General features: G+C 32.5%; 1 protein-coding gene across 4 annotated transcripts in view; it reads left to right on the top strand.

Annotated features, from left to right (window-relative positions):
• LOC129749564 (ral guanine nucleotide dissociation stimulator-like 1) overlaps positions 1-21,254 on the top strand; it is a 199,102-nt gene that overhangs the window by 140,220 nt on the left and 37,628 nt on the right. For 3 of the 4 annotated variants that reach the window (XM_055744582.1, XM_055744581.1, XM_055744580.1), the window contains exon 3: positions 8,077-8,178. In XM_055744582.1, coding sequence (XP_055600557.1) covers positions 8,077-8,178 — 102 coding nt within the window. Of the gene's footprint in view, positions 1-8,073; positions 8,179-21,254 lie in introns of all 4 variants that reach the window. The other variant, XM_055744579.1, reaches the window with a different exon arrangement.

Here is a 21,254-nt window from a genome sequence, read left to right as displayed (position 1 = left end):
GTCAAAATTATAGCCCATTATTGGGTGGATGTGGCATGACGATTCAGAAATAGATTTGATTGTTTCGCTTGAAGGTCAGTGACACTTTGTGGATTTTTTTTTATAGACGGTTGAAAGGAAAATATGTGACACAATTGAGGAATGAATTTCTTCAACTTGAGCCTTAAATGTTTTTTTAATCGATTGTTGGAAAATCATAACGTCAGACAGTCAGACTGTCAAAAAGTCAAAAAGTCAAAAAAATTTGAAGTCAGAAAGTCAGAAAGTCAGAAAGTCAGAAAGCCGAAATTGTCAAAATTATCAAAATTGTCAAAATTGTCAAAATTGTCAAAATTGTCAAAATTGTCAAAATTGTCAAAATTGTCAAAATTGTCAAAATTGTCAAAATTGTCAAAATTGTCAAAATTGTCAAAATTGTCAAAATTGTCGAAATTGTCAAAAAGTTACAAAAATTACAGAAAAATTTCACAAAAATTGTACAAAAATTACACAAAAATTTTCCAAAAATTTCACATAAAATACACAAAAATTACACAAAAATTATATAAAAATTACACAAAAAATACACAAAAATTGCACACAAATATACACAAAATGTATTCAAAAATCACTCAACAATAACAAAAAAATAACACAAACATGAAATAACACAAAAATTGTACAAAAACTCAGCTTTTTTAATGATGTTGTTAAAAAAAATCAAAAGTATTCAGCTTCATTTAAAGCGTTTCCCATTTCGTGCTATAATACTGACTAGAATTCATCCTTATCAGGAAGCATCTTTTTGGCTCAAGTGTGATTATGTAAAATTATTCCCCTAATAGGAAGTTTTTATCTATTCATTGCCTGTGGTTAGGTTAAAAGTTGCTTTCCCGGAACCTCGAGCTGTGGATGTAGTTTTCCGCACTATAATTGAGTTTGGGTAAGTCTTCTCCCCTCTTCTAGATAATCACTTTTGATTCGCGTGCTCGCGTAGCCAGAAGACTCCCGGTTTTCGCGGGAAGACGATGGTCGGTCGAGTGGGTGATTCTTTTTTTGGCTTTCTTACAGAAAGGCATAGGGAACGGTCAGTTGGGGATATCATTAATTAAGGGTCCAAGACCCCACTTTATAGGTACCAATCGCCTTAGCTCGACGAGTTACGATGATGTCCGGGAATTTGTATGTTCCATAAAAACGTTCTTAACACATTAACTCCTATTCTAGGTTTCACGATTTTGATGAATTTAGTATCAAAAAATTGCATTTTTTTTCCTGTAGGTCGTATCTCGAAACCAAAAAAAAACAAAATTGTTTATTCCATAGAACATATCTTGCTTACGTTGGCTCCAAAAAAGGTAGCCATTTGCTCAGCAGCAGTAACCACAGCAATCGCTAAATTAATTACAGAGGCGATCGAAAATTTGTCAAAAAGTTCATCAATCAGCCGAGAATCGACCCCATGACATCCATCATGAGAGTTCAGAGAGCTTACCCTTTGACCACTAGTGAGCGTCGAGAATTGTGTCTCTCAAACTTGACCACTTTGAAATATGTTGATGGTAAAACTCAGTGGCACCTTTCTGATGCCTTGGCCGGTTTGCGGTTTGTCGGTCCCTCCGATATTCTCTGGCTCTTTTTTGATTTCTCCTTTTTCATTGCTTTTCGATACAGCAAATGGCGACTTTGGGCATAGCAACAACAACCGCAGCTTTACCTTCAGAGAGCCGGGCGTAGACAAAACAGCGCAGCCGCACAGAAAAAAAGAACCAACATACCAAGACAGAATTATGCTTGAGAAGAAGTTCTACAATACAAATCAAATTCATGTAAAATAAGAAATATAAAATTAAAATTTTCAAACATTTGTCAGCAATCATAACTTGAATTTGAACTTGAGTTTACAAATGGAACGGGAAAGTAAATCTCCATGCTAAAAACTTACTCAAAGCAATTCATGTGCGTCGAAAACCGACATAAACAAACTTTTTCAACACATCTATTTCGCTTTAGTTTAGCTTAGTTCGATCTATAAAGCTAAGGATACTTAGCTTCGGCTCCCTTTATTTTTTCGATTTTGCCAGAGGCCTGCGCAGACTCGTCCGCAGTAGGGAACCGGCATCTGTGGGCCGCTAGGAAACTATAAAATCAGGGATCATCAGGGATAAGGTTCTGAATCCAGATTCATAAATCAGTTTCAGAAATCAGATTTGATATAATTTTTATCACTAAAATTTGAAATTTTAAGTGTTTTTTCTTAATGTAATGATTTAGAGAGTCCCAGCCGAGCGTCGACAGAACAGCGCGCTTAGACAGAATTAAGATTAACACAATGTTTCAAATCAGAATTCAGATTCAGAATCATACTTCAGTTTCAGAATTCAGATCTGACATATTTTTTTCCACCCAACTTTGCCGAGGTTATTTTCATAACCATATGGGCAGGGGTTGTTTCTAATATCCATCCAAGGTTTATGTGTACTGGACAAAGCTTGCTGATGGTAGAAAATTTGAAATTTTCGCCGTTTCGAATAAGTTTCTTTTTCTGTTCGAAGAACGCGGCACGATGATCTTCGATGTAATAATGAGCCTACCTTCAGGAGTTAAAAATGAGTCACGAATGTATTATCAATAATACGCTGTGTGTGAATTATGGAATTCATCATTGAACTTTTATTTATGAAATCAAGTCTACCGCTGTGCATATTACTGTTTGGACTAAGGATTCGAAACTTATGGATCGCGATACATTATCGATATCGATATCGATTTTGAAAAAAAAATACATATTTAGGAATCTTGTAAAGTCAGAGTTCTGTTCAGACTTGACATTTTGAGTTAACATTAAAATTCAAAGAAAAGATTCCGTTTCAGATGAATGAAGGTAAATTGTAAATATGAATTCTGAATATTATTTTTTAATTAAAAAAATATAATTCTTAATTCACATTCTGGATTCACATTCTGAATTCAAATCGAAGTCCATATGAAAGTAAAAATTCAGATTAGATAGGACAGATTTGATTCGGTTTGGCTAGACTTAGTTTAGGTTTTTTATTTCTGTTTGGTATTTAAATTAGAATTTAAAAATAAGATTAAGAATTCAGATTCAGATTGGGAAGTTATATTAAGCCTCTAAAACTCAACCCCACCTGTAGATGCTTCTGAAAAATTTGCATAAAAAATTGGGCCGAAAAAAAACAACACCAGATTGACATATGTCTAAAAAGTTTTCTTTTACAAAAATTTTTATATCCAGTTATTTACATAACAATTACAACAAAAATATTATAAAAAATTTAGCTATGAAGCAAAAATATGTTTTAAAAATTAAGGAAAAAATGGTTTGATTATGTAAATACTACAACTGGAAAAACTGAAAATTATGTTCTTCAGGCCCCATGGTTCAGCAAGTTTTGATAAAAATTGTTCAAAATTTGTCCTTACTGATACAATTTTTCGATGACAACAGTTGTTGTTATTCATGAAAAAAAAATTTTAAATGGAATTCCGATTCAGGACTTTTAATGAACTTATAACTGCATGATTTTATTCCAATCTAAATACTTGAGTAAAATTTATAATCAGATTTATAATCTAAATCTTTGAATCTGAAGTTCTCAATTCACATTTATAAAATTCCAATTTCACAATCAAGCTATTAAGATTCAGAATTTGATTCCATAATCAGAATTTCAGATTTTTTCATGAATTTAACAGCAAGCTGTCACTTATTCCTAAAAGGATTTTATATCACGGGGTCAAAATTTAGTATCAGAAATCAATCATTGTTAGATTCGGAATCCTGATTAAAATCAAACATAATAACGTACTGTCAATGGGAATTCTTCTGAAATTCAAATGCAGCAAGCATTTTCATGTGATTTAAATTTCTTTAAAAAACATCTTTTTTCAGTAAAATAAAACTTCATATGAAAATTTTTGACTAAATAAACTTTACAAAACATCGATCGGTTTGTCGCACTGAGACGTGCTGAAACTACACCACATCCTTATGTTCGAAAAACGTATCATGTGGACAAAAAACATGACAGTAACATTTTCGACGCAATGAAGCTCAACTTGTCCTGATTGACTAGAAAACGCTTCATGTAAACAACGTACGTGAAAACCAATTTTTCTGCATTTGCTTTCTTACGAAAGAAATTAAGAATAAACCTATCTTACAAATAACACTGAACACACCTATCAACAGGGAACTCATCCTCCACCCACTTCTGTGAACGTACCCCTCACGAAAACTTATCAAAACAACTCGCTAACTTTCAGCTACTCAGTTCAGAGTGACGGCTACTCAGTTGTCGCCAAAACCGCACCTACTCAGTTCTGACTAAACGGCTTTTACTCAGAACTGACTAACAGCCCTTTTCGCGACAACTGAGCCATGGTTACTCAGAATGCGCGAATAATTCTGAAGCGGATTTTGGCCGCTTTTTTCATTCTAGAATAGTTAAACTTATATTATTTTCCAGACAAATGATGGATTTGTTGATTTGATGAATAACAAAAGTTCAAATGTTGTGCATACACATTTATTTTAAAAAAAATTAAATTTTTTTTCGCCCGTCGAGTTTTGTCTCCCGGGCCGGGACCCATTATACCGTAATAGATTTAGTTATGGCAATTGTATTTGGACCACTTCACAGAACCCTGTAATAAAAATAATATCGGATAATAGCTTAAAATTACCTTTGAAATGAATACTTACCATGTAAATTTTCAAATTTTTGCTGCACAAAAACAACCAAGTCCGACCGCCTCGCACAAACTGATCATCATTTACTCAGTTGTCGCCTTCAAGCACTCGAGTTCTCTGAGTGCCGGATTTTCTGACGTCTGAGTAATTTTTCCGCTGATTTCTGAGTTCATTAAGATCAGCCGACGGCTGCCTCATACATGTGGCGACGTCTGAGTAAAAGGTAGCCGGGCTCTGAGTATTTCAAATTTAGCGAGAAAACCGAGAGACGTCAAAGTGAACAAAAATTCAAGTGCGATCTGATGGTTGTTTGCTGCGACGGAGTTTCCTGCGACGGAGTTTCCTTGCGACGGACACCCCCGGATCTGGCCGTTTAATCACCGGAACGATGGACCAGGCTGATGTGGCGGTTTTTTTCCCAGGAAAGTAGAAAGTATGTATTAGTAATAATGTTTTTTATTGATGGAACTTTCCGGGGGGGTTTCGGGGTGGTTTTCTTCTCGTTTTAGTTTCATCGATGGATAACCATACTCAATCGGAGCAATAATAAAAACAAAGAGGATCGGAAATATGTATTTTGGTAGACGACCTATTTTGAAGATTTTTCATGCTCGTACCCCTACGGTCCATGGTTGTGAGGTCCAATAAATCCAGAAAAGAAATTTTGTTTAACTGGATAGGAACAATAATGATTTCCAATCTGAGAACCGTGAGTATTATGAACTTACTGTATATGCAGTAGGTAATTACATTATTTACAGTGGGTGGTTATTCTCACCCGTTTTCAAATCCCCTTTTCGTTGTTTGAATTTGAACATTTTTGTTGCCTCTACAATTCGACTTATCTGTTGAAGGAGCATTGATGAAAATGATTCCCAATTTATAAATTTCTATTAGCTTCAATTCGGTTAATTTTCATTTTCATATTATTTCCGTCCCTCGACGGAGATGACATAACTATAATTACCAAGAGTTGCCCTTTAATTTTATGAAAATTTATTTTTTCTTTTTGGAATCTATTAAAAGATATTTTGGATCACAAAATTCGAATTCGAATATAATGTTCACCATTTACCATTCATTCAGTTTTCTTAGTTCTTAACCAATTGCTTAAGCCATGATCGAATTCAAAATAAACTGACTTATTTAGTTCAATATTTTTTAGCTTAGTTTAGTTTAATATTAAAGCTTAAATTTTCAGATGATAAGGATCGAGCACTGCATTTAAACATTAACTTATGACAGACTCAGAATCAAGATTCGATATTCCGAATCAGATTAAAATACAAAATTTAGAATCAAATATAAGATTGAAATTCTTAATTCACATTAAAGGAATTCAGAATTCATAATCATTGAACTCAGATTCATAATTCAAATTCAGGACTAGAATTTAAATTCGAATTCATATTCAGAATTTCTGATTTTTTTTATTCAACGGCATGCCATCATTGATTTCTAATAGTATTAAGAATTCAAAGTCACAATCCAGTATCAGAATTCAAATATTGAATTCAAAGAACGTCAATACAAATTCAGATTCTGAATAACCTTTTTATTTGCGAAATTCTGGTTCAAATTCAGACTTAAGATATTACATCCAAATCCACCTTAGTTAATTCATTCATTCAGAATTTGATTTTTTTTTGTCAATACATAATGGCAATACAATTTAGGTTGTAAATTTTTCTTCAAACATTAGATTTAGATTCCGATTTAGAAGTCATATTTAAAACTCTGATTCCATTTTATAAATCTTATTTAGAATAGTGATCAGGTTCAGAGTTCAAATTCAGATCCAGAATAATTATTGTAAATTTTAACTCAGAATTCGAATTCTAAATTTAAATTCGAATTAAAATCTCAGATTCAGATTAAAAAATCGGAATAAAATGTTTAAAAAAAAGTTCAGGCTCAGAGTGCTGTATATTTGTACTCTGAACTCATAAGAAAAATTTCGATGAAAAAGTTTCATTCTTATTTCAGATTTCAAATTCAAATGCTTATGGAAATTAAAATCAGTTTAGAAGTCAGGTTCATAATTCTTATTAAGAACTATAAATTGAACTCAGAATAGATATCAGGTTCAATGTTTTGAACTCAGAATTCAGATTCAAATTGCAATCTCAGATTCAGATCCATCAATCGGATTGAGAACAGAATCAGAAAGTGTAAATTCAGACTCAGAACTCAGATCGATTTAAAAGTTTTGTTCATAATTTTGTTTCAAAATTCAAATGCAGAATGCAGATTTAGTACTGAAATTCTCATTTAGAAATTGAGTTTACAATTGACATCAGTTTAAGATTCGGATTCTGAACTAATATTGAAAAATTAAATTCAAAATTTTCACTCAAGACTTGAATTCTAAATGCAGATTCTGATTCAGAACTCAGATTACGAATTCAGGTTTATATTTCAGATTTAGATTCAGTCGTCGATAAAAAGGGGTTGCACAGGAAACTGCTTCGACTTTGGAGTTGTTTTTTTAATCCGTATTTTTTTTCCTTTTCTGTTAGTTGAGCATAATTCATGATAGAGCTTCAACCATAATCATGTTAACACAAGTTTGCATAAAATATCCAAAAAAGGTAGTCATTTGCTCAGCAGCAGTAGCCAGCAATCGCTAAATTTATTACGGAGGCGATCGAAAATTTGACAAAAAGTTCAACAAACAGCAGAGAATTGATCCCACGTCAACTAGCATGAGAATCTAGGAGGCTAACCCCTAGACTACTAGTGTGCGTCGATAAATGTGGCTCTCAAACTTGAACAGTTTGAAATATTTTGATAGTAGATGAACTCCTTGAATATCAGTTCGCTTATCCTCCAAAAAACGTTCTGGCCATCTTTTTTTTTATATTGAGTTTAGTAATTTTTGTTTTTTCGATTTACTTTAATCATAATCTTTTTTTATAGAATAATCATATATTATTCAGAAATAAGGTATCCATCATTGTGTAGTATGTTTCCTTACATAATTTACACTCTGTAAGAAAGCCTCCAATCCACTGTTAAGTGTATTAAATCGGGTTTTTTCTTATGTCGTAGATTCGAGATCTTGAACTTGAAACTCGGTCTCAGGTCTTCCGCAGTTGGTCGTAGTTTCGTCCCGGTTCCGAGTAAATTTGATTTGAATTAATTAATCGAGCTGGTGCTAGTTTAACTACAGAAATGGTATCTTGGAGTTTTTAATTGAATTAAGGATAGTTTTACAATTTTTCTTCTCTAAAATAACGTTTTCCCAAAAAATACTCATCTGATTTTTTTTCAAATCTAAAAACCACCAGATAACACAATCCAATATACATTATTAAGTAAGAAAAATCTAAATTCAAGTCTCTAGATTTAATGAAGGACATCTCGTTTCTTCCCAGCAGCCCACCTGGCGATTGTGGGGCGAGGAGCGCGAACAGGACGCCATCTATACCGTGTACCTGAAGAAGGTGCGCTACCATCGGCCGACGCCAAGTGCAAGCAGTGTAAGTATACTTTGTTTTTTTGTATATTCCATTTAGTTTCTTTACCTAATTGGTAGTTTTTTTCCTGATTACATGGGCGTAATTTTTCCCATCTAACAAATCTAGAAAATCTAAAATGAGGAGGAAATCTTAAGAAATGAGTACATTTAATTTATACCCCTAGTTGAAAACGATTTGATGCTTTTAAAAATGGGAATTGGTCATTTTTCAATTTTTTTAAAAGAAATATAAAATTGCATGTTTTTAATTGGTTGATTGTATCACATTTTTATCAACATTTATTTAATTATAACCAACATATGAAGAATTAGATCACACCTGATTGGCATTGGTTCAAGTGCTTCCGAAAGGTTCACTAGTTTTAGTTGCCATCGTTAATGATTTTGCACATAAATTTAAAAATCTTCTTAGCTTAATTACATGATTTTGCATAAATATTGATATCTTCTGGCCCAGAAGTTCTGGGCATACATTCGTCAAGAAAACGTGTTATGGAATAACTTTAAGACTTAAAACAGATAGCTTAAATGTCATAAAAGATGTTTTGTGTATTGAAACGGAATAAATTATATCTAGAAAAGATCGCTGAGTACGCTGAAATACGACAATTTTCTATGTTAATATTTCTGAAACTGTAGAAGTTACAGATGAGGTAAGACCCTTGTTTTGAAGATTTAGTTATTGTCAACTACACAGAAAAAAATCTGAATCCTTAACAACACTGAAATTGAAAACCTGTATCATTACATGACGTGGAACTCGATTTATTGATGTAAATTTACAAATTAAAAAAAGTTGAATCCTTAACAGCACTGAATTCATATGACACAAATATTACTTGACACGGAACGCGATTATTTGATGTAAATTTACATCACATATGATGTAAATAAAAAGAAGCATCACATACGACGGAATTTTCAGTGCGAATTAAATATTACACGTCTTTAATATTTTACATGTCTTTAAATTTTACACGTCTTTTGAAGTTTACAGACGTGGAATATTCAACTCGCACTGAAAATCCCATCATATGTTATGCTTCGTTTTCGTTACATCATATGTGATGTAATGGAAATAGAAATTTCTTAAAATTACACGGAATGTGATGAGGACATTGAATTTTAATTTAATAGAATCAGACAAATTTAAACAAAGTGTCAAGTCAAAGTCGTGCACCAAAAAGTATTTTTTAAGTAGTTTTCCCGCGATTAAAGTTCCCAGAGATCTTCGTGAAGCAGGAAGCGGTGTTGGAAGCAGCTCCAAGTTATTCAACTTTGGATCCGATCTTCGAGAAAAAATGAAAGTGTGAATGTGACTCCTAATATAAAAAATTGTGAGATTAAAAAAATCATTGTCACCAAATGAAATAAACTAAATTAATTACAAAAAGGTTTTATTTTTATTATGACATGAGATAATTCCATTATTGAATCATAAATACCAATAAATAAAACAAAACAGATTCCAATTGGAAAGTTTTTCTTCCAATATTCAGTGGTTTTATAATTTACATCATTTTTATTTTACATGTTGCAACATTTCACTGGCGTGTAATTTCCAACAAGCACTGAAAACTCCGGCATATATGATGCTTCTTTTTATTTACATCACATGTGATGTGATTTTACAGATTTTTTTCATTGTGTGTAGGAATGCGATGGTATTTTGATACATGAAACTTTTTTTGATGACCTGACCTCCTCTATTTTCCAGTACTGTGAGGATAAAGTTAGGAATATTGGGAGAAAAGAGGAGGACTTCCAAACGTTTGTTTTTTTGCATAGTCCGAGAATTTATCCAACAAATGGACCAAATTTTACAGCCCAAGAAATTGTTCCATTATAATTTGAGACACGAGGGTACGAGATAGGTTTCTAAAATTGTTTTAGACCCTCCCAAGTAACAAATATTATGCCAACGAGCCTAAGAAAGTTTTATTGTGGTTTTATTATGGCATTTTGTATGTATAGCTGTTTTATTATGGTCATAAGAAATGCTTAGATTCTTGATTCAACCGTTTGTTTTCAGGTAGTTCTGAAAACGTTATTAAACATTTTTCTAAATATTCTGTTAAAGTTGCTTAAAAGAGTTCTGAATGATATATTCAAACTCCAATAAAACAATAATAACTTTGATCCAAGGTTTTTGCATGTTTTATAAAGGCACATAGTGCTTAATTTTAAAGCCGTAATAAAATTAGGTGACAGTTCCCGATCAAGATGTCAAAACAGAACACGCTCAAGCTGGAGTGCACATACATGTATTTGAATTGGAATTCCTATTTTGAGACATTTTTTATCAATCATGTGTGTTGTTTTTGAGTTGAATGAAAAAAATCATTAAAATCTTTGAAATACTTCAAATTATTACGGTAGTGAAAAACTTGTTGCTTGACGTCATAATTAATCCAAGATGGCGGCTTCTGCCTTTCTTTTCAAATGACTGAAAATCTCATGAAACATCCACAATATGGGTACCGTAGTCCGGGGTAAGATGGATCACTTTTTGAATATTTTTCGATTATTTTTTCTGTTAAGGGGCATGTTTCATTTTTTTAAAATCATTACTGGACTCCTATGAACGTATAACATGATTGCAGAACTTCATAAGACTATATTAAATTTGATTTAAAAAACGATTTCGTCTTTGTTCAGAATTTGATGCTTTGGGGTAACATTGATCAGTCTCTATTTTGACGGTTTTAACGATTTTTCTTGATCCTTAAGGATACAATAAACCTTCATAATTTTACAAATGCCAGCTTATCAATTCTACCTTGCTTTTGAATGTTTTCTTTAAAAAAAATTTATACTCGAAAAGAGAACAATGATGCTGCATACATTTAGGGGCAAAAATAATAAGAATTACTAAATAGTTTAAGCTTCAAAATACAAATGAAATTTTACCTTCTTATATATCCCCAGACCCCTCTATTATATCTATTTCCATTTTTTCTTCAAAGTTAACCATTTGATAAGGTTCTTACCCATTAGTCCAATACGGACTTACTATTAGAAAATGTCCTCTTTTTTTTAAATATCAAAAATATATCATTATATGACTATAAAAAAACCACTCTACTGTTCATATACAAAGAAAAAAAAGTTGTTCTTTCACATTCCACAACCGCCACTATATGGGTATTGGGTGAAAAGGATGAACTAGAAGAATTCGAATTTAAATGTTTGATGTCATCACTCAATCCAATATCGTAGCTTCCACTAAACTTCCAAATTCTGTAAGTAATCCCGAGCAGACTTTTATGGCAAAATTATAGCAAATTTAGCTATCATGCCCTGAGACTCAAACGTGCTCTCATTTTGCTTGACATAAGGTGGTACACAGCAAAAATGAGAGCACAAATTTTCATACTTGGTTAGCAAAGTGATGCCTAATTTTGCTAAAACTGAGACCCTAATTACACCTCATTTTCCGAGAGCTTGGAGGGCAAAATAATGCCAATATAAGGCATCAAAGAATTTTATTTAATAGCAAAATTTGACATCGACATGCTTTCAAAATTACGGTAAAACAAGGTTTCGTTTGGGACTCAAAATAAGCAAAACTTAGCATCATTTTGCTAACAAAATATGAAAATTTGTGCTCTCATTTTTGCTGTGTATCGCCTGATGTCAAGCAAATTGAATGCAAATTTGGCAATCAAGGCGTGATAGTTCTTCTTAATATAAAAGTCTGCTTGTTTGGATGTACACAGTATAAGATATTTTTGTTTGAATTTATAATTCAAAACTATTTGTCAATGAAATTGACCTACTTTCAGTCTACCGTTGTAAAAACGCCTAAATGTCAGCAATTAAATTGTTGGTTCAAAGAACTTGATTTCAATATGGAAATTGTAAAACATCAACACGCTACTGTCGTTTTCGATTTTTTGTATAGCGCGCAATGGAACTGCTTACTTGAAGGTGCTTTTCATTGATCGAACCTTGCAATGCTACTCATCGAATTAATTTAAATTACTTTGGAGATTATCAGTCATCGCCGTGTAGTCTCGATAAAATAGATTTTTTTTCTTTCGTAATTATTGTGAAAACCGCCTAAATTTCAGCCATTCAATTGCTCCTGAAATAATGAAATTTACATCCAAGATGACTTTTACATAATTTTATTTTATGCTGCAAGGCTTAATTAAATTGTCTACATTTGGGCGCTTTTTGTATATATTTTGATGGTCAATTGTCGACTTTGTGATTTCTCAGAAATTCTTTGATACAAATGTGAAACTTTTTCTTTGAGTTAAAAATCTGCACATATGATTGAAATTTGCCTTAATTGTCCTCCATCTGTCATTTTTTTTTTCAAGGGAGTGATTATGAAAAAACTTAAAACAATGTAAAAAATTTTCAAGTAAAATTTCTTATTGATACTGCTCCAACCGTAAAATGTAAACCAAAACAACACTTTCCAATTGAAAGTGAAATAAAGAGTATTTTCATTTTTTTTTTAAACAAGCGACAAAAAGAAATAGTAAAGTAGGTGCCAAATTTACAATAGTTTTCTTTTGTGGTTTCGTAACTTGGTTGATTTAAATTTCTCTTAAAAGCAAATTTAAAAGTAAACATCAGATTAAAAAACATTGGAAATTCAATTATTCTCGCGTTCGATCTCAAATAAAGATAAAATCAGAGTGTACAAATTTAGCGAAAATTTATCACAAATTGGATACCTACTAAGAAGTTTCGCTCATTTGTAGCTCGAATCGACTGGTAGGTAACAATTGCATAAATTAAGGCGATTTTTATACGTTGATCACTGCCACGAATGAGAAAAAAATGATAGATGTGATAACAACAAATCAAGTGCCGTTGTCTACCAATTGAAATGTCCATTCGATCAATTCAAACCAAACTAGAAATCCTACAATTTAGTTTTTACGCGGATTGATATTGCTCAGTTTTTCTAACACGGCTTCTTTTTACACGTTTTTTTTTTTGCCATGGAAACGATTCTTCTACACGGCCCTCGCGAATCAACACGTTTTTAGAGCGAAAAAATTTCCAAGTCTTATACGTTAACGACGGAATTCATACCGCGTTAAAAAACCTTAGTGTACTAAATTCACCAGAAAAAAAAACTTAATTGAAAAAATACAGTTCTTACCTTCTTTGCAGAAAAAAAGCAACCAACAAACTTCGCCTTCTTTCGGGATTGTCATTAATCATTTAGGGTTCCTCCACAAGTCATAAGTCATCATTGGACCACTATTGAGTCGATGATTGGGATGCAGACGCTAAAAAAGAATCGATAAGATTAAAAATGAGTTCCAACTGACTTTAATTTGATAATAAGAGATTTAATTAAATAACATCTCTTAATTGAAGGCAGTTATCAGTATTTGTTTTCTTCGCAAAAAACTTACTGCAACAGATTCCATCATTTTATAATATTTATACCTGCTTTTCACACTTGCACTTATGCTCCTGTTCCTGGGGAGCGGAGTCTCCTTCGTGCTGCCAGAACAGGATTCGATCCTTTCCTCTTCCCCTGAGCGGACAGTTTGGAGCAGCAGCACAGGAATCTCCACCGTAATCTCTTGGGCATCTTGAAAATAGCCAACAATAATGGTTCGCTCCACCGGCTCCGAACGTAGGTGGCGGCCGCTGGGTGATGATATCTCGCTAGGTCTGACCAGATTCAAACAGCTCAACAGCTCGACTATTCTAGCCGCTCGATATTCTGCTTCACAGACAAAAAATCGGTACTCCGGTACCGGGTTTTTAGGCAGCAGCGGCTGCATAATTTTCACAATGCCCTCATGTCATAATATGAGGATGACGATCACTGAAAAAGATACACAAAGATACATTCGCTGGCCATGGAGCACTTCCGTTACATCTATACGCTGTTCTTTTATGGTAAAGACTTACAAATGTTTAGATTGCTTCCTTAGAATTTAGTATTTGATCCTGTTTGACTTACCCTACTGCATGCAGTTGTTTGCTGGTAACGGAAAAGAGCATCCGGTGGTAAAGAAACCATTAAATCCGAAAAAAGAAACATTATCGCGCAGCCAATTCAAAACAATAACAGTGACATAATACACGGTGAAAAAAATTTAACTCAACGTTAGGTTAAGAGGACGAACAAAATGAAGTTGTTTATAAAATTAAATATTTACTCAATATGAAATGAGTATACATATACTCATAATACTGTTTCGTAATTGGTATAACCACAAAATATTTAACATAGTATATTCAAATGTAATAGAAAATAAATTTTTTGTATGAGTTTGTTAGTAGAGCTAACAACACTAAAGCTTGTTAGTGCCTTTGTTAGTGTCTCACATGAAATATGTGAAACGAATCAAAAGAATATAATGATCATTTGAAAAATTTCATTTAATTGTATTAGAATAAAAAAAATATTTTGAATGTTTTTGTTGATTATGCCAACTTTCGCTTAAATGAAATGCCTTTCTGGAATTGTGAATCGCTTTTATTTTCCTGAACGATTAAAATTCGCCTGCAAGTATGATTATGAGTTAGAGATTTTAAAAGAAATAATTGGTTGAGCAACTTACATTTAGTGCACATCTCATAACTTCTATCCTGTTTTATCGGTTACAAAGACGGTTAGCTTGCAGGTTCCTGAATTAATATTTACTGTGAGAATAATACAATATATACTTTTAGGCATGATTGCTCACCGTTCTAGAGGTGCAGTTGGAAATTCACTCCTAACCTACAATCGAATCAAAGGCAGACTTCTCGAAGCTGCGCACTAATAATAGAAATATTTTTTAATGATTTTCAAACTACGTTTTAACTATGTACGAACCTGGTGACTATCTAATATAACTGTATATAATAAACTTTTGGGAAATATAATAGAATTTTGCCGTTTTTCTTCGGCTCTCAAAACCACGTTTGAAGCTCTCGATATCACTTTCCGCAATTACTTTTTCCTCGTGTTATACCTTCGGGCCGAACGTTTGACACTTCCAACATCTCGATGTTTTTGTGGTGACGGACGGACGTTACTGATCGAGGGGTCCGACAAAGCGCTCGTGACAGTTTTTTCTTTGATAGAATCATCAAGCAATGAAAAAGTGGAGAATATTTACTGGACACACGATTGCCTGCCCCTTGCATACCAATTTTTTTTTTCAAACAACACCAACCGCTGAATTTCATTAAAAAAAAACAAACAAAAAATGATTACCGCTATTTTGGAATTTAATCAATTGACAATTTAAAAAATATATATGAGAACCAAACTTTTTGTATTATATGCGAATTAAGCGCCTCTACATAAATACATTTAAACTATGTTGTATTTAATTGACCCTCAATCATCACAACTACAAGTTATAGAAAATTTTATTTCAAATTTGGCCTGATCTATAAGTGACATTTGGTTTTAAGTTATTTTTAAAGGGCATTTAGTAACAGGTTGTTATCGAATAAATCTGTTTTGAAAATGTTAATCAAGCTTTGACCCTTCATTTAATGATTTTTTAAAATAATTTTTAACAGTTGGAAATGATACATACGTTAATATTGAAAAAAAAAAACGATTTTTACTTTCGTGTGACTGATTTATGTTCTAACAGGATGGATCGGTATAGCAGTCCTTATCATCTTGTATATCCTTGTACCTTATCATTTTTGTTTACCCCTTGTGATGCTTTTCAAATAAACAAATTATGTTACAGTTTTGTTTTCAAAATTAGTTTATTTTTCAAATTTAAGGATGCCCTAATGATGCCTTATTTTGCTATTGGTTTAATTCAACAGCAAATTATGCTGTTAATTTGGTCTCAGGTTTGTATTTCATCATTCTACACCAAATTTTGCTGCGATTTTGCTGTTGATGTCTGAATTTAATCTCAGTTTGCTATAGAAAAAAACATTTTTGAAACCTTAGTTATGCCTTATTTTGCTATCATGAAATAATCAACACCAAAAGATGCTTTCATTTTGCTGTTGACACCTCATTTTGGTTTCGATTTGCTATCGATTTGGGCATCAAAGTCTACTCGGGATTGAAAGTGGCATTAGATTTTTATGAGATTATCGACCTTTGGGTGGTCAACATTTTCAGTCAGCGAGTCAAATGTTAGAAAGGAGTTTTGTTTACGGGCCAGAAAATGTTTTGTAAATACATTTTAATTCTATTGATTTATCATAAATATTATTATGCATATTTATTCAGTCAAAATATTATAAACCACATTTAAAAATTGTGAAGAAAATGAGGTTTTTCAAGGGGTTGACTCATGGTACTTAAATTACTTTTTTTTTGTCATTCTTGGAGTGTGATATCTGATATCAGATAAAATATGTTTAAAAAGACGAAAAAAAATTTAGTTCATTTATTTATTTTTTAACTCATTTTTCGCGAAATTTGGGAAATTATGATCTGGAAATCTTTGATTTTTTTTATCTTAATCGAACACAAACATCTTTCAGCAATCAATGAACAAAGTTTGGAAGAAATTGGCTAAATCGTGTTGAAATATATCTACAATTATAATATTATTTTTTCAACTTTGATGACTCAAAATTTTCATTAAATTCAAAATAACGGCTTCAAACTTCTTCAATTGTATTATTTAAATTGAAATGATGTTACTTAGTTGAATCAGTTTATTGCTTTACTACCGCTCCAAGCAAGATTGTCCCTTGTGAAAAACGCGATTTTATTTAAAACAATAATTTCAATTTTTCGCTTAAGATCAGACTCCACCGACACAGTTTAATAGTTGTAAATATTTTGAGTTCATAAATTTACAATATAATCTGCCAAAAAAGTTCCTTCATTTCCTACAATAACCCTGAAGTTATACGGGTTTCTTATTTCATGTCTTTTTTGCAGAGCCTCACAATTACTTCTGAAGTATATTTTATTTATTATAAGCACACAAAGTTCAATTAAAAACCATTAAAGGCTTCTCCCGTGCCTCCCCCACCTAACTCAACTGTTAAAATCAAAATTTTAATCATTCGATTAGAAGCTCTTCAAATCTGCAGGTGTTTTCATATATCGAAATCACTAACAAACCATGTTTAAAAATTGCAGGATACTTTGTTCACAAATGTTATATAAATATTTCTTATGTCATTTTCTTTTAACTGCGTATAGTAGCACATTTTTCAGTGTTCCATTTTTAAAAAAGTGTCCTTGGCGAAAAACTTACATTAACCCTCATCCGTCCCAAAAATTTATACCCGTTACAGTCCCTGGAGTGTAAATTTGACACTCCCGACTAAAACCAATATATCCCTCTTGTTTCTCAACCGATTTTTATGAAAATACTTGTTTTGAAAACCTCGTAACGTAACTCAAAAATGTTTATCAGACATTATCCACATACAACATTTAAGTTTTTCGTCACTCGAAGTCTAAGAAAAAAATAAGAAAAAACATGCTTTGGAAAAAAAGTTGAGTACGTTGCCTTCACTCCTTTCTATCTGCGCCAAAAACGCTGAACATGATCTTTGAAAATTTCAAAAAATCTATCCTTAACATATGGCTTCTAACTTCAGCTTGCCAGCAATCATTTTTGTAGGTATATTTCTCAACTAACTTCGTTATACGTTTCATATACATTATAGAACCATCGCATGAAACTCGAAAATAAAACAGCATTCACCAACCCAAGTGGAGACAATATACATATTTATATGAATATTTTCACCTTCTGGATTAAACGATAAGAATTATAAAAATTGGACGATAAACAAAACCTTATTCGTACATCCTGAAAGTATGCAAAAGAGCACAAGTTTTGCTCTCAATGAATGCAATTGGTTGCCAGCGACAATATTTGCTGCATCTCTCATTGGACAATTTTTCCAGATGAACCATCTGATTTTTAGCAAACTGGTTGCACTGCTTATCGTAGAGATACCAACAAACTTGTTTTTTTTTCACCTGAATTCCGTGTGAGACAACAAGTTTGCAAACATGGCAGACTTTTTATCATATCATATCTATACCGACTTTCAATAACCATATTTACGATCGTTTACTTATTTGGTTGGAATTCCGATTTTTTTAGCATTCCGTAGCTGATCTACAGCCTTTTTGAAGCATGTTTTTCAGGTTTCTTTGACTTTTAATAACGGAAAACAGAAGTGTTGTTGGTAAATATTATCTGATAAATATATTTGAGTTACGAGGTTTCGAAAACTATTATTTTTGTAAAAATCGGATGAGAAACAAGAGAGATATTGCGGTTTTAAGCAGTGTCAAATTGACACTCAAGAACTGTTTAATATTTTTTCCTGGGGCTTTCAAGGTGCGTCCATAAAAAAATAATGAGTCAAAATTAAAGATTCGAAGAATTCATTGAGGGTCCTCGAAAAACCTGTTATATTTGAATGCACCCGAATACAAGTTACAAGCAAGGTTGCCGGAATCACAGACAAATCTATACTGTCACAGAATTTTGAGCAAATTTTCATCACAGAATCTGTGTCGCAGAACACAGAATTTTGGAAATATTCGCAGATTTCACAGAATTCTGAGATTTTCGGAATTTTTATCGAAGTTAAATTTTTTTTGTCAATATAAATATTGGATATTTATCTTTGAATTGGAAAAATATTATAAAATTGGTAATGTAAACTGATTTTTCTTAAGTAAAATGTAAAATAGACGCAATTTGACATGGCTTTTGAACGAAATTAATGGAAAAAGCATCACAGAAAACCGTCACAGAATTGTTGGGTAAAATCGCAGGAAGGCCGAATTTTTTTTCGTCAAATCACTGATTTTTTTTTCGGCAACCTTGGTTACAAGCCACCAAACTTCCAATAGTGTCATATTGACACTCAGGAGTGGATTAGGGTTGAATCATTTTTTTTTCAAATTAATGACGTTTGTCTTTAAGACCATTTCTCGATAAGAATCATAGATACCACAACGTAATTTCAACGAAAATCGAACTCGTGCATTCTGGCAATAACATGCCAAGATTTAAAAGTAGATTTTAATTTTATGAAGGATTAATCACCGTAATTTATATTTGTAGATTTAATTGATCTGCCTAGCGGTGAAAAGTGATGTCCTTTTTAGCAGGGAATCTAAAGGTTATGATTTTTTTTTTATATATATATAGGTGGATAGAAGGTTAGATGAAATGAATCTTTTTGTTCGTCCGCACTGCAAGTTTTCCCTTGTGGGGCAGACCACGCTTGGCATACTAATGTTTGGTGGTAGATTCAACTCCATCTGTATCTACCGCTTCATAGTAGTAGGGCCGTGAGGAACAAAAATTGGATATGTGATTATATGCTTCTAAATAAATTCTACCCGCTCATTTTCAACCTCTTTCATTTCATCTAACCTTCTATCCACCTATATAAAAAAAAATCGTAATCTTTAGATGACCCTACTAAAAAAGACATCACTTTTCACCACTAGGCCGATCAATTAAATCTACAAGTAGATTTTAATTTTTTTACTAAAATTAAGCGTACACAGGAGCCAACCATAAAAAATGCGATCAACACTATTTTCTGCCGAAACTATTTAAGACCTATTGTGTCTTCTAGACAAATGACCAACATAACAAGGCCCGCTAAATGACTTAGAATGATTTGAACTCTGGGGCCAAATATAGCCACCAGTTAGAGTTTTCCCTTTCAGAACTTCGGGTGATTCTCCAGGAACAACGAAACTTTTTCCAACCTTTATACAAAGGTTTCAAACTATATTAAACTTCAGTTAGGAGTTGTCCCTTTAAGAATTTCGGATGATTCATCAGGAACAACAAAACTATTTTTATAACCTTTATCTATAGGATTTAAACTATATTGAACTTCAGTTACAGCTTTCACAAATGTCTAGAATTAGTATTACAAAAGGATTATATTTTCCTTTTTCTACGCTCAGCACTGCGCATCATTCTCATTTGGATTTGGACTATGATCCCAACGCGTTACATTTTTATTAACGTTTCATAACTAGCTATACACAACATATAATTTTTATACTTAAAGCTTTTTAGAACTTAATGCTTTTGCCATCGGAATCGAATTCTTGAATGAATGATGACGACCAACGGATCAGCGAACGAACTTAATTATCGATTCGCGGGCCGGCAATAAACGGACTAAACGGCGTCTTTTCTCCTGGCTGCCCTTTTATCACTCTGAATAAGAATGTGAAGCGATTGATTCTAGCATAATGCATTATGATTTTGTCTTTGCGCTTTATGCTGTAGCATGGAAAATACTAACTAATTAATGTTTTAAAAAATTGATGAAACTACCTAGCAGTTAGATAAAAAAAATATCTTTTTTAATATTCATTTTAGAGCTATAATGTTCAAGAAAAGTTTTAAGCTTGAACCAACCCTAGAAACTTTGTCCAATAAGTCATAATTGTCATTTGAAAAAAATATCTTCAATTTTTTAGTTTTAAGACCATAACTTTTTTCAAGTGGCATTTGATATAAAATATGTTCTAGATAGTTTTCATTACTGAAAAGTAGCACACTTTTGCTGAACACACAATGTTAAGAAATTTTGAAGTTCAAAATCTTGAAAATACCCTCACAACACACTTGAAATAGTCATTTTGAACTGGTTATATCTACCGAGTTCTGACGAGTTCAGTTACATATTTTACAGTTTTGCAATCAGAAAAAAATCACCTTTAAAACAATAATTAAAAGTGGCCAATTGTGCCTTCAGGGTGTAAATGTCAATTAAAAGTTAGCAAAAAAATGGAGTATAAGTATACAAATTTGAGCGTTACAATCACCATCAGGCTGCATCGTGTAAGATTTTCGACAGTCGGCTAATTCAATGGTTTTCAAAGTAGTCCCTAGCACCCCCTTGGGGGCGTTTTGACCTTCGTGGGGGGCGATGGGCTCTATTTTAGAATTTGGGGGCGTTGGAAGGGCTCAGGGGGACGATGAGGTCGTTCTTCACATATTCACAAATCTTGAAACAACGTTGATTTGAAATAAAAACGAGTAAATTTGATACAAAACAATGCAATTACCTTACAGAACTTAACATCAGATTCAAGAGTAAAATATCTTTTATTTTAGAGAGCTGCAAGCAAATTTTTGTTCCAGTATCTCAAAATTTTTT

This window comes from Uranotaenia lowii, chromosome 2 (assembly GCF_029784155.1).
Source record: "Uranotaenia lowii strain MFRU-FL chromosome 2, ASM2978415v1, whole genome shotgun sequence".
Taxonomy (NCBI): Eukaryota; Metazoa; Arthropoda; class Insecta; order Diptera; family Culicidae; genus Uranotaenia; species Uranotaenia lowii.
This window is presented reverse-complemented; position numbering and strand designations above follow the sequence as displayed.